The sequence below is a fragment of the Nerophis lumbriciformis genome, linkage group LG28 (assembly GCF_033978685.3).
Source record: "Nerophis lumbriciformis linkage group LG28, RoL_Nlum_v2.1, whole genome shotgun sequence".
Taxonomy (NCBI): domain Eukaryota; kingdom Metazoa; phylum Chordata; class Actinopteri; order Syngnathiformes; family Syngnathidae; genus Nerophis; species Nerophis lumbriciformis.
In genome coordinates this window covers 3667501-3681459 of record NC_084575.2, presented here as the reverse complement: position 1 = coordinate 3681459, position 13959 = coordinate 3667501, and the positions used below count along the sequence as shown (strand labels likewise).

The 13959-nt window shown below is 40.8% G+C and overlaps 2 protein-coding genes, 1 non-coding gene and 1 pseudogene across 4 annotated transcripts in view; 3 read left to right on the top strand and 1 right to left on the bottom strand.

Moving 5' to 3' along the window:
- Positions 1-13959, top strand: part of LOC140680121 (uncharacterized) — a 1112395-nt gene that overhangs the window by 769494 nt on the left and 328942 nt on the right. The gene's annotated exons all lie outside the window — the stretch shown is intronic.
- Positions 6638-6746, bottom strand: LOC140680214 (5S ribosomal RNA; annotated as a pseudogene).
- LOC140676665 (5S ribosomal RNA) lies at positions 8215-8333 on the top strand. Its single transcript, XR_012048590.1, has one exon. It is a non-coding gene; the product is annotated as a 5S ribosomal RNA (ribosomal RNA).
- LOC140680126 (uncharacterized) overlaps positions 9053-13959 on the top strand; it is a 12946-nt gene continuing 8039 nt past the window's right edge. For both annotated transcript variants that reach the window (XM_072916490.1, XM_072916489.1), the window contains exons 1-2: positions 9053-9240; positions 10254-10484. In XM_072916490.1, coding sequence (XP_072772591.1) covers positions 9138-9240; positions 10254-10484 — 334 coding nt within the window. In that variant the 5' untranslated portion in view covers positions 9053-9137. The remainder of the gene's footprint in view (positions 9241-10253; positions 10485-13959) is intronic.

Here is a 13959-nt window from a genome sequence, read left to right as displayed (position 1 = left end):
GATGATGGTCTGCCCAGGACTGCCTCGGCTACTTCCATGTAAGCCTTCTCCATTACTCTGAAGTCGCGTTCCACCTCTTCATCTTCCACTCCACCCTGCTTCTCCTCCTCCAAGACTTGGTACCTATTTCTTAGACTGATGGGAAATGTCTTCCAGATGTTTTCCTTCCTCAGCTTTGCCGCGTCATACTTGACTCTGGCGCTTTTCTTCTCATTAGGTTTTCTCTTAAGCCTCAGCCTAATTGTTGTGCAAACCAAATAGTGGTCCCTTCCGTTGTCTGCAGACCTGTATGCTCTTGTATATCCATCTATTTTCTTTTTGGGGTCGCGGGGGGTGCTGGAGCCTATCTCAGCTGCATTGGGGCAGAAGGCGGGGTACACCCTGGACAAGTCACCCCCTCATCGCAGGGCCAACACAGATAGACAGACAACATTCACACTCACATTCACACACTAGGGACCATTTAGTGTTGCCAATCAACCTATCCCCAGGTGCATGTCTTTGGAGGTGGGAGGAAGCCGGAGTACCCAGAGAGAACCCACGCAGTCACAGGGAGAACATGCAAACTCCACACAGAAAGATCCTAAAACCCGGGATTGAACCTAGGACTGCTCAGGACCTTCGTATTGTGAGGCACATGCACTAACCCCTCTACTACCGTGCTGCCCGCTCTTGTATATCATCTGCTGAATTCCTGAAACGCTTATTGACAAGTGTATGATCTATCTGATTCTTGGTCTTCCCATCTGGAGGTACCCATGTTGCCTTGAGTATGTCTTTTTGTGGGAACCGAGTCCCAGTTATGACCAGCTCATTCATGTCACACATTTCGCAGAGTCGTTCTCCATTGTTGTTCCTTCTTCCGAGCCCATGTTTGCCCATGACTCTCTCATAACCCTGTCACAATCAACATGTCGTGTTTGTTCCTCCTGTCTTGTAGAAATCGTCTTTAGCTTGTTCTTCTGCATATTCTGTTGGGGCATAGGTGTGTATGAAAGTCAGTTTGATGTGTTGGGAATGGTACCTGGCTTAAATATTTATTTCGTTGACAGGTGTCCAATCAATCAGGGCTCTTGCTGCAGTTTTTGACATTAGTATGCCTACGCCTTGCCTGTGGTTGTCGTCGTCTCTTCCAGAGTAAATGATTGTTTCTCCTTCTGCCAATTCTACTTTTCCTTGTTCTGTCCAGTGTGTTTAGCAGATTCTTATGATGTCGATTCCTTTGGTGGTTAGTTATTTTGCTGCCAGTGCTATATTGCCACTTGTGTTAAGTGTTCGAACATTCCAATTTCCAATCTTCATCGTTTTTCTGGGGTGCAGCAGTAGCTTTTTCGGCCTTAGGGCGTCCCGTTGGTTCTGTTGGCTTCGGCCCTTGGGTCATGGTGTCTCTCTCATTTCGAGGACTGGCTACAGCATTTCCCGCTAGTGAATTTGCTCTGCTGTGGGTTTCTGTAATAAACTCTTTTTTACGGGAGCAGGTTATTGGCCCTAAATCCAACCCCTAACCTGGAGAACTGGTGGGATCACTCTTGGTCTGGTCTCTACCCTTCGACCTGTTCGGCATGGGAGACCCTGCCAGGAGTATTAGACTCCAGCCGACATAGCTCTTGAGGTCATGGAGGCGCGCGAACCATCTCATCACGATAAGGTAGTGATGCGTCGGGGTGGAAAATCACATAGAAAAACTAGGAAAAAGGCAGCTATCAAAGACCAAAACGGATAGCAACCAGATGGGTTGAATATGTAACTGAGCTTTATGATGACACAAACTGAGCAGAAATGCAATTTATAGAGTTAACTGATGGACATAATATTATAACAGGGGAAGTAATAACTGCAATATTTACAATAAAGAAAGGAAAAGCTAACGGTCCAGATGATATACCAACAGAATCATCACTGAAAGCTCTAAAAGAACATGATACCGTATTTTCCGGACTATAAGGCACACTTAAAATTCATAATTTTTTTAAAAAATAGACAGAATAACTCTGGTTGTGCTTACCGATTTTGAAGCTATTTTATTTGGTGCATGAGAATATAGAACATAACACACGGTGCTTAAAGATCTGTCACAATGTTTTAGTACGACTTTGGTAAGCTAAGAAGCAGCAACGCTTGATGGATTGTCGGAGCATTACGGCTAGCGTAGTCAGAGGTGCTATGATTCAACATACGGCTTTTATTATGGTGTGTGTATAAGGACCGCAAAATGGCACCTATTAGGAGACATTATATGGCGTTTTGTTACACAATATTATGCAAAATCGACTTTTCTTACCTTCTGGTACCTGCTGATGTGTATTTGGGATCTGCATAAGTCCTGACAATTTGCGCGCCTCCGCCATTGTAGTCCGGCACCATATCGACACCGCAGTCGATAAGCTTCTTGTCAGGGCTTGGTAAAAGGATAGGACTCAGATGCAGAGTAGGGAACTTAGACAGGCTTTTATTTTGACAGCTTCCTTTTCACCTCCAAAGTCAAGGATTACAATATCTATTTATCAAAAAAAAAACTAACCGGCAAAAAAGGTTCCAAAAAATAGGAACAACCAAAATTCGCTCCGAACGGAGGAAAACACAAAAGCAAAGACGAACTATAATTAATATATGCTATAAAACGTATAAACAAAAAAACGCTCCAACAGGAGGAAGAAACAACAACTATGAAAAAGTCTATACTATCTAATCTAATAAAGTATTAACAAAAATTGTCACTCAAAAATGTGAGGAAAGAATGAAAAATAACTGAAACTTACCACTTCGGCTGAATAAACTAAATAACAAAAAATCACTCTGCTGAGGAGGAAGAAAGGAAAACTCAAAATAGCAACGAAGGGATTCAGAATCAAAGAACATAAGCACAAGACGAGGCAAGGCAAGACAAGGCATGGACATGAGCATGGACGCTAGAGAGTACGAACAAACGAAACAATTTGGCACAGAACAAAGGAAGGAGTGGGCTTATAAGACACATGAGGGTAATAGGGAACAGGTGGAAACAATTAGGGAATCGAGATGACGTCAGACTGATGACACAAAAGGAAGGGCAAGTGACCTGAAACGAGAGGAGAGTTACTTTTCAAACTAAAACATGCACATCACAAGACAGAAAAAACCAAGACAAGACATCCCTCACCGCGGTGTGACACTTCTTCTTTTTCTCTATCTTCTTGTTATGGGACATTCATCCTCTGCTGTTGCCATTTCTAATATAAAGTAGTGTAAATTTCTAACTTATATCTCGCCATGGAAGCCCTAAAAACTACCGGTGTAGTGAGTTTACATTATTCACCCACGGACTTTAGTTATTAGAGAGTCGGACGGTTTTTCACGGGAAACATTTCCGGCGTTGTTGTTGCACTAGTGAGCCACGGATGAGGAGATGCTGCTCCGTTATTGATTGAAGTAAAGTCTGAATGTCATTAAAACAGTTAGCTCCATCTTTTGACCCTTCTTCTACTCCCGTCCTTGCACGCTACACCGCTACAACAAAGATGACGGGGAGAAGACGCTGTCCAAGCCACGTAAATAAGACCGCCCACAGAACATCCTGAAGCGTCGGTCAGAAGACGGCTTGAAGATGATCTGTAAAACATAATTTATGAAACATTTTCACCAAAGAACTGAGATAGGCTCCAGCACCCCCCGTGACCCTGAAAGGAACAAGCGGTAAAAAATGGATGGATGAAACCACCATTACAAGTTATGTAGACCACAAGGAAGGGTTTTAAATTTAGAAAAAAAAATCATAATATGACCCTTTTAATGTGCCTTACAATCCGGTGCGCCTTTTGTATAAAATAGACCTGACTAGACCTGCTCATCGGCATAATCTGGTGTGCCCTATGTTACGGAAAATACACTACAAAATTATTAACAGGTTATTAACGTTGTGCAACATCATTTACAACAGTGGATGTATACCAGCTGAATTGGGACAATCCTTTTTTGTTCCTTGGCTAAAAAAAAAACACAAGATTGTGCCGATTTCCAAACTATCGGTAATGGTGCCATTACCGAAGGCAGTAGGCCAGTAAGAGTCGTAGTTGTGAGTCATAGTTCATGATAAATATTATAAAGATAATTATCAAAAATATACATTTTATTTTAGCTCTAATTGAGAGTTAATTTGGTTACATGTTGGATATTCGTAGTTGTAGCAGGAGCTAGAAAAGAAACCAAGATGTTCAATATTACAAATGTATATAAAATCCAATTAAACTTACATTTTAAAACAAAAAGGTGTGAATGACATTAAAAAAAACACTTCGAATATCAAGGGAATTTGAGATTTTAGGTCATATGACCAGGAATATTTTGAAAAGAAACATCCATCCATTTTCTACCGCTTGTCCCTTTCGGGGTCGCGGGGGGTGATGTAGCCTATCTCAGCTGCATTCGGGCGGAGGGCGGGGTACACCCTGGACAAGTCGCCACCTCTTCACAGGGGAAACACAGATAGACAACATTCACACTCATATTTACACACTAGGGCAGGGGTCTCAAACACGCGGCCCGCGGGCCAATTGCGACCTGCGAGACGTTATTTTGCGGCCCGAACCTTAATATGAAAATGTAATGTTAGTACGGCCCGCGAGTTTTATATGAATGGCGCTTGAAAGCGTCATACTTGTAAACCCTCCTGATTTTTCCGGGAGACTCCCAAATTTCAGTGCCCCTCCCGGAAATCTTCAGGGGCAATCATTCTCCCGAATTTCTGCCGTTTTTCACCCAGACAACAATATTAAGGGCGTGCCGTGACGGCACTGCCTTTAGCGTCCTCTACAGCCTGTACAAACAGCGTGCCAGCCCAGTCACATGTTGTATTTGGCTTCTGTAGACACACGTAAGTGACTACAAGACATGCTTGATCAACAGCCATACAGGTCACACTGAGGGTGGCCGTATAAACAAGTTTAACACTGTTACAAACATGCGCCACACTGTGAACCCACACCAAACAAGAATGACAAACACATTTTGGGAGAACATCCGCACTGTAACACAACAGAACAAATACCCAGAATCCCATGCAGCCCTAACTCTTCCGGGCTACAATATACACGCCCGCTACCACCAAACCCCACCCCGCCCGGAGTTAGGGCTGCAAGGTGTTCTCCCACAACATCATACTCTATTTTTATTTTTTTAACTTAAACCTATAAACTTTGATATCAACTTCAGATCTATCCGTCAATTATACGTTAATATATTTTATATTTTATGCTATTTTTGTCAAAGAAAATGTTGCCTTTTATATGCAAACACACAAAATATGTAATATTTCCCCCAACAAATATTTCAAAGTAGAATTTTTAATGTGCAGTAATTGGAGCCTTCAATAGGTCAATAATTCATTACAACATTATTTTGATTCATTATTATTTTTTGAGCAACGGCAGCTTTCAAGGGAAAAAACACCTTGTGTTATAAGAGTCAACATTGCAACTTTTTCTCGTTACTTTCACCTGTTTGCTCTTTTTTTTGTTGTTTTTATGTATGAGTATTTTTAGGTCAGGAGTATTTTTCAGGTCCCAGTGCTGACAAACTGTTTCATGCCAACAGTCCACCTCGAGTCTGACATGATTTGAAGACGTTGTGTCTGCCTTTATTCATCCAAGTCCTTCAAGAGAAATGCAAACTAATACTTTTTAAATACATGGGCTCTTGTATGCCTTTTAATTTTGGGTCTAAACTTTTGTAAAAATAAAATAAAGTAATTGACGAGTAAATCATTTTCATATATTTCCTATTGTTAATCAACACAATACATTAGCAAAATCTGGCACATTTGGTCTTGTACTCGGTTTAATGTTGTGTTCAATTAATTATAAATGAAATAAAACAACAACAAAAACACTTTCATATTACTAAAATAACACAACACATCAGTTTAGGTAATCCCTGCATATTACTGTCATGATTTTGCTTGTGTTGTGTTGTAATTAAATTAAGTAATTCATTCATCCATTTATACAGCACACATTCTCATATTGTGTATTAATTATGATACATTGTTATATTGTTATATTGCTAGAACGTCTGTAGGGCCAAACTGTTACTGCATTCACTTCTTGTAGTTGTGTATCTTCACCTTACTAAACGTGAACAGGTGAATAATACTCTCCCCTCTTCTTATCAGCTGCAGAAAATTAAATATTGTTTGTACGTTCTAGTGTTAAAAAAGTATACAATGTTGTTTTGAAAAGAAGTTCCTTTCTTGGGAGGTAGCGGAATGTCATCATCATCCGTGATTGGTTAAATGTTGAAATATGCTAATGAAGCCGGAAGTAAAGCAGCCGTTCTGTCATTGGCCAAATATTAAATGTGTTGAAGAAAGTTGGACAGAGGCGGATCTGATTGGCTTAGAAAGTGTGAGATGTTGGAATAAGGCACGCTGATTGGTTCATATCACCCCGGTGTTGAACATATTGACGGACTATCAGCGCTCAAAAGTCCGTGACTGGTCAATTTATAATATGACATGTGTTTTTGTAGCCGGGTAAGATGGCAAAAACAGCCCAAAGATGGATAAATATTAGACATGTTAGGGTAAATTGAACTGAAAGTGAAATAAAAAAACATTTCTTTTTTGCAAGACGTGAGAAACAGCGCCGTCTGGCGTGAGTGTAAAAGCTTACAGCACCTGGTATTCCCAGGCGGTCTCCCATCCAAGTACTAACCAGGCCCGACCCTGCTTAGCTTCCGAGATCGGGCGTGTTCAGGGTAGTATGGCCGTAAGCCGAAAGACGAGGTAAAACCAACCTTTTTAAATGGAACTCTTACAGACGGGATGGGAGACAATTGTTATTTATCTAAGAGCCTGGCGCGCATGCGTACACTAATGTGCTTTTACTGGCTGTGTGATTGTCTTCCTTTGCTACGGCGGTCAAGTTGCTTTCACGGTGGATATTTGCCTCCGGAGCTCCAGCGGAAGCTCCCCCTCACTGTGCCCACACTGCTCTCTCATGCTGCGGGGAGATTGCAGGAGAGGTGCCGCTCTCAACACTACTTTATGCTTAGGGACCGTCAATAAATTACTATTGTCTTCGAAGATGTATATCTGCTACATCAAAACACTGATTCATCTAAAAGGAGGTCAAATAAATAGTCCGACATTTTAATATCGTTCCTGATTTTATAATTTAAATATTTTTTTAATGTAAACAATATTTATTTGTTTTAAAAGTCTCCATGTCATCATGCAACTTAGTAACCCAATTCCACTTTATATTAGTCCTTTTATTTTAAAATAGGATCAAAAATATTTTGATATTAAAAACAAATGTTTATTTTCAATAGATTCCTGGTCATATGACCTAAAATCCCAAATTCATTTTAAATATTAGAAGTGATTTTTCTAATGTGTTTCACACCTTTTTGTTTTAAATTGTAAGTTTAATATGATTTTATATAAATTAGTAATATTGAAAACCATGGTTTCATTTTTAGCTCCCGCAACAACTACGACTATCCAACATAAAACCAACTTGACTCTCATTTGGAGCTAATACAAATGTTGATAATTATCTGTATAAGATATATCATGCACATGATTTTTACTAAAAAACGTATTATTTTTTGTTTTTAAATAAAACCCTATTTTAAAATAAAAGGGTGTGCGTTACACTAAAAGGTTAGCATGACTAATAAGTGGAATTAGGTTACCAAGTTGTATGACATTGAGACTATTGGGAAAATATCCTTATTTTTTTATATTAAACATGGACATAATTTTAAAATTATGAAATAATGGGCATGCACAATAAGGAGGTATGACTAATTATTTACATTCTTTTAGATGAGTCAGTGTTTTGATGTTTTAAAATTTGATGTTTTAAAATTATGAAATAATGGGCATGCACAATAAGGAGGTATGACTAATTATTTACCTTCTTTTAGATGAATCAGTGTTTTGATGTAGCAGATATACATTTTTCAAGACAATAGTGATTTATTGACGGTCCCTAAGCATAAAGTAGTGTTGAGAGCTGTGATGAGGTGGCATCTGAATGCAGCTGGGATAGGCTCCAGCACCCCCTGCCACCCCAAAAGAGACAAGCGGTAGACAATGGATGGAGAGCTGCACCTCACACAGCCAGAAAAAGCACATTAGTGTACGCATGCGCGCCAGGCTCTAAGATAAATAACAATTGTCTCTCACCCCGTCTGTAAGAGTTCCATTTAAAAAGGTTGTTACTTCGTCTTTCGGCTTACGGCCATACTACCCTGAACACGCCCGATCTCGTCCGATCTCGGAAGCTAAGCAGGGTCGGGCCTGGTTAGTACTTGGATGGGAGACCGCCTGGGAATACCAGGTGCTGTAAGCTTTTACACTCACGCCAGAGGGCGCTACAAAGTGCTGAGACTACAGCTGTTGTGATTCATGTATTGCTTTAATTGCAACTATTCCAAAATAAGGGAATATATTCGGTTATTATAATACAATTCCACTTAATATTTACAACTACAGTTGAAAGTACAAACCTTTACAACATGATTTAAAACACAAATACCAACTAGAGCAATATTTAGATTGATTTAAAAATAATGGTGTGGTCTTTTGCAGTCAGTCAACCTCGCCCACGCCTCCTACCACTCCGTCCTGCATGAAGCTGAGGAGCCACGACTCGTCTCGCTCTGATCAGCCAACTTATGATTTAAAGGGGTCATATAAGCTACTGTTTATTTACCAAAATAAGTTGTATGTCTTTGTTTTTGAAAATGTAAAACTTTATTTTTATTTTCAGAATGTTGAAATAGTTGTACTGGGGGTGGGGGGGGGGGGGAAGAGCTGGTTACTTGTTTCTCTCGCGAGATCTGACAAGACTGTGCGCGAACCAAACAGGGCGAGGATAAAGCAAGATGGCGTCTGACGGTGAAGACGTTATTGCAGTCGTCACAGTTCAGTGTTCTTAATCTGTGCGTCCATGTACACATATATGTCCTTTATTACACTCTATTAAATAGAGTCATAATAACTGTTTGTATATTAGTCTGAGCTCACTTTGATGCTTCTCGAGCTAGCTTAGCTTGCTAGTTATCTTAGCTTGTTAGCTGCTAACAAAGAGAGATGAAAACACATCGCTAAGCAGAGATCAAGTGTGAGTGTAAAGTGTTGTGATTGTGTGAAAATGTGCGAAAGAACCATAGCAGAGTACGAGGAGGAACTTTGTCCAACAAAAGAGGAGAAGGAGCGACAACATGAAAAACATCAAGTTGTGTTACACACAACAGGTTTGTTTACTTCTTACTCTCACATCTTTACTAACTTTATATTTATTATGAACACTTTTCTTCAATAGATTGTCTATAGGAAGATGAATTGTCATGTGAGGATGTTCAGACACACAATATTTATGAGAGGTTGATGTTCCTCTCAGTTTGTAACAAAGTGTATCAACATGTTTACACAAAACTCACACAGTCACCGGGGGAATATTCCAGAGAGCAGGTTAAGTGCAAACTCCTGAGTATGTAAAGCTCCAGAGTTTGACCTCCAAAAATAAGAGAGGTAAGACAAAGTCAGAGTCAGTTACCATGGTAACTGACGCTGTAAACCTAGCCTGCTAGCTGGCAGGTTTGACAAGTTATTTATGTGTGTAAAAGCTATACTGACCTGTTATTTCCTTCATATTGGTGCAGCCATTAACCTACTACAACACCTGCTACATCCACCTACTCAGTGGCCTAGTGGTTAGAGTGTCCGCCCTGAGATCAGTAGCTTGTGTCATACCAAAGACTATAAAATGGGACCCATTACCTCCCTGCTTGGCACTCAGCATCAAGAGTTGGAATTGGGGGTTAAATCACCGTAAAAATGGTTCCCGGGCGTGGCCACCGCTGCTGCTCACTGCTCCCCTCACCTCCCAGGGGGTGATCAAGGTTAATGGGTCAAATGCAGAGAACAATCTGGCCACACCTAGTGTGTGTGTGACAATCATTGGTACTTTAACTTTTTAATGTGGCAGTGATTGTGGAAAAAACAAAGCCTGATCTAAAGATGACATCTTGATCTCATACCATCTCAAACCAATTGGCCGTTCATTATTAAGTGAAATGTCTTAAAGTCGCTTAAATTTGTCTTTAACCAAGCAACACTATGTTTTATCCAGTTACTCGAGTAATCGAAAACATTTCCAGTAGAACACTTGATTAATAAAATGTTCAATAGCCACAGCCCTATATTTCATGTATGATTTAATATTTAGCATGTAGGAGTTCAAATGTGTTTTGTTTGTGTCCTGTAGACATCCATCAGCTGATTGGACACCAAGAAGAATGTCTCCCTCATCTGCAGGGGGACAGTTTCACTTCAGAGGATCCACAGCCCTCACACATGAAAGAGGAAGAGGAGGGAGAGTGTCCTGTAGGGCAGGAGGAGGATGATGTCAGCAAGTTTCCACTGACTGTTGTCTCTGTGAAGACTGAAGAGCATGAAGACAAAGCACCTGAGTCCTCACAGCTTCATCACAGTCCAAGTAAGCACAACATCCACATATCATCTAATACAATGTTTGTGACACATGTTCATCCGGGGGCCACATTTATGACTAAAGATGGAGATATACTTGCTTTTTTACACCACCATTTAAAAATGAATGCTCATCAATCATCAACAGTGTAATTGCTGGGGTGTAACCATGTGACCTAGAGGCCGTCCTCCTTACCTCACACGGTCAAATGAAGGCAAACATTCAATATGGCTTCTGTTTATTTACCTTTAGCAGCACATATGTCAGCATATTTCAAAGGTTTAGTGGTGAAGAATAGGGATGTATACCAACTACCATTTTTTTTAGTACTGGTTCCTAATTATGTCGTCCATGAGGACCGTGAAGATTCTGGACTAACGACACAACTATTGGTATTTTTAATTCCAGCTGACTGACGTAACTATGACACGTTGTCACATTGAGTTCAGCTGCCGCTGCTACACATTAAAATCAGCTTTGAATAATGACAAATAAGGAAGCAACAACACGCAAAAGTGTGATGTGTGTGTTATTGACAAGAAGATGACATAACTGCATTTCACCTTGCACTGCACACATAGTTGACTTCTTTAAGACTTCAAATAAACAGCTGTTGATAAAAGACTTCCCTGCTCTGAGATGTTACAGAACATCATGTTGGAGGTGTTCCACCTCTTGTGCTAATAGGAATGCTATTTACCGTATTTTCCGCACTATAAGCCGCCCCGGGTTATTAGCCGCACCTTCAATGAATGGCATATTTCAAAACTTTGTCCACCTATAAGCCGCCCCGGACTATAAGCCGCGCCTACGCTGCGCTAAAGGGAATGTCAAAAAAACAGTCGGATAGGTCAGTCAAACTTTAATAATATATTAAAAACCAGCGTTCTAACAACTCTGTTCACTCCCAAAATGTACGCAAATGTGCAATCACAAACATAGTAAAATTCAAAATAGTGCAGAGCAATAGCAACATAATGTTGCTCGAACGTTAATGTCACAACACACAAAATAAACATAGCGCTCACTTTCTGAAGTTATTCTTCATTCATAAATCCTTCGTCTTCGGTGTCCGAAGTGAAAAGTTGGGCAAATGTGGGATCCAAATTGGCCGGTTCCGTCTCGTCGAAGTCATCGGAGTCAGTGTCACTGTTGTCCAGCAGTTCTGTGAATCCTGCCTTCCGGAAAGCTCGGACCACAGTTGTGACCGAAATATCTGCCCAGGCATTTACGATCCACTGGCAGATGTTGGCGTCGTCTGGCGCTGCCTCCCTGTCTTAGTGAAGGTGTGTTCGCCTTCTGTCATCCACTGTTCCCACGCAGTTAGCAGTCTAGCTTCGAATGCCCTGTTGACACCAATATCTAGCGGCTGGAGGTCTTTTGTCAATCCACCCGGAATGACGGCGAGTATTGAATTAAGCGCGTAAGCGTGTCTCTTAATGTGATGTTATGAGCTAGCAAATATAACAACTACACTACCCAGCATGCAACGATAGTTACGAGCATGCGCGGTAGCCCTGAGAAGCGTTGTATGCTGGCAGTTAGAATGTGGTTATGAGCACGCTGTGAGTAAACGTTGAGAACTCCGTTAACACGCCTCGTCTGCATTATTTATAATTAGACAGACAACACACTTAATAGGAGCCATTTTGGGGTCTTTACATAAACACACAAATGGAAATGAAACGTCACATATCCCAGCATGCACCGCGCGCTTCTTCGTCATCCACTGTTCCCACGCAGTTAGCAGTCTAGCTTCGAATGCCCTGTTGATACCAATATCTAGCGGCTGGAGTTCTTTTGTCAATCCACCCGGAATGACGGCGAGTATTGAATTAAGCGCGTAAACGTGTCTCTTAATGTGATGTTATGAGCTAGCAAATATAACAACTACACTACCCAGCATGCAACGATAGTGACGAGCATGCGCGGTAGCCCTGAGAAGCGTTGTTGTATGCTGGCAGTTAGAATGTGGTTATGAGCACGCTGTGAGTAAACGTTGAGAACTCAGTTAACACGCCTCGTCTGCATTATTTATAATTAGACAGACAACACACTTAATAGGAGCCATTTTGGGGTCTTTACATAAACACACAAATGGAAATGAAACGTCACATATCCCAGCATGCACCGCGCTTCTTCTTCTTCCGGGGGCGGGTGGTTGCTTACAGTACAAGAAGAAGCGCTTCCTGTTCTATGGGGGCGGGTGCTTACCTTGGCGGTTGCTTGCGTAGAAGAAGCGCTTCCTGTTCTACCGGGAAAAAAGATGGCGGCTGTTTACCGAAGTTGCGAGAACGAAACTTTATGAAAATGAATCTTAATATTAATCCATATATAAAGCGCACCGGGTTAAAAGCCGCACTGTCAGCTTTTGAGTAAATTTGTGGTTTTTAGGTGCGGCTAATGGTGCGGAAAATACGGTAAAATGCCTTTTTTACACTTTTTTATTTCCACAATTTACATGTAGTACCGATAAGCGTACTGATAATAACTGGTATCGATTAGGGTATCATATCGATAAATTCTTAAGGATTTATATCCCTACAGAAGATACAAGTCAGATATTTAAAAAATATATATTGTGCCGCCCTCGATATGTAGAAATATCTTGGCTTTACCCTAACACCTTTTCTTGATCAAACACTCTGAAAAACGTCTTCTAGTCCACAGGTTTATTGACCGTAAAAAGGGTCAAACTGAAAGCATACAAGCAGAAAGGATGCTTACATTATAGACATGCACACACAGCCAATTGCACACACACAAGCCCACTACAATAAAACATGCATTATGCTGTGTATTGAACTTAAATGGATAAATAAATGCCACAAAATATGTAAATTAAGTGCTCTACAGCAAACTAGCTTACTATGCTAACATTCACTTCACTGTATGAATTACGAAAATTAGCATGACTGACTTTTGGCCATAAAACGTCCCAAATTACATCACAACCAACAAATAATACAACTCAATCAAATATTAGCATACTACTCAACAATACATACCGATGATACTTTGTTTGGCATGAGATTCGAGCAGATGAAAACGTTTGCAATCGTCACCGAACTAGCTTAAAGTAGACTTGAAAGGAACTCCTTGTTGAGCCCTGTTAACATGGACATTACTGTAAACTAGACTATGCTGCCTCCTGCTGTCTAAAGGAGGAAGTGCACCTCACTGTTGAATTCCAAAGTGAACTTAAACACTGGTTTTACATATATTATTAATAAATTCAACAAACAAGACAGAACACTCCCCGCCTGGCGGATTAAGCCGCCACTACCAAACTGTCCCAAAGGATACTTTGGCTTCTCTGGTGCCATAAGCAGGATTGTCTCTGTGACTGGCCGCAGGAACACTTTGGTCCCATCCTTTCTGGAGACTTTTATCTCCACTTTGCGAACTCTGCCATCTTTGCTTGGGAAGACTTGTGTAATTAGTCCTAAAGGCCAGTGGTTTCTCTTCAGCTGGTCATCTT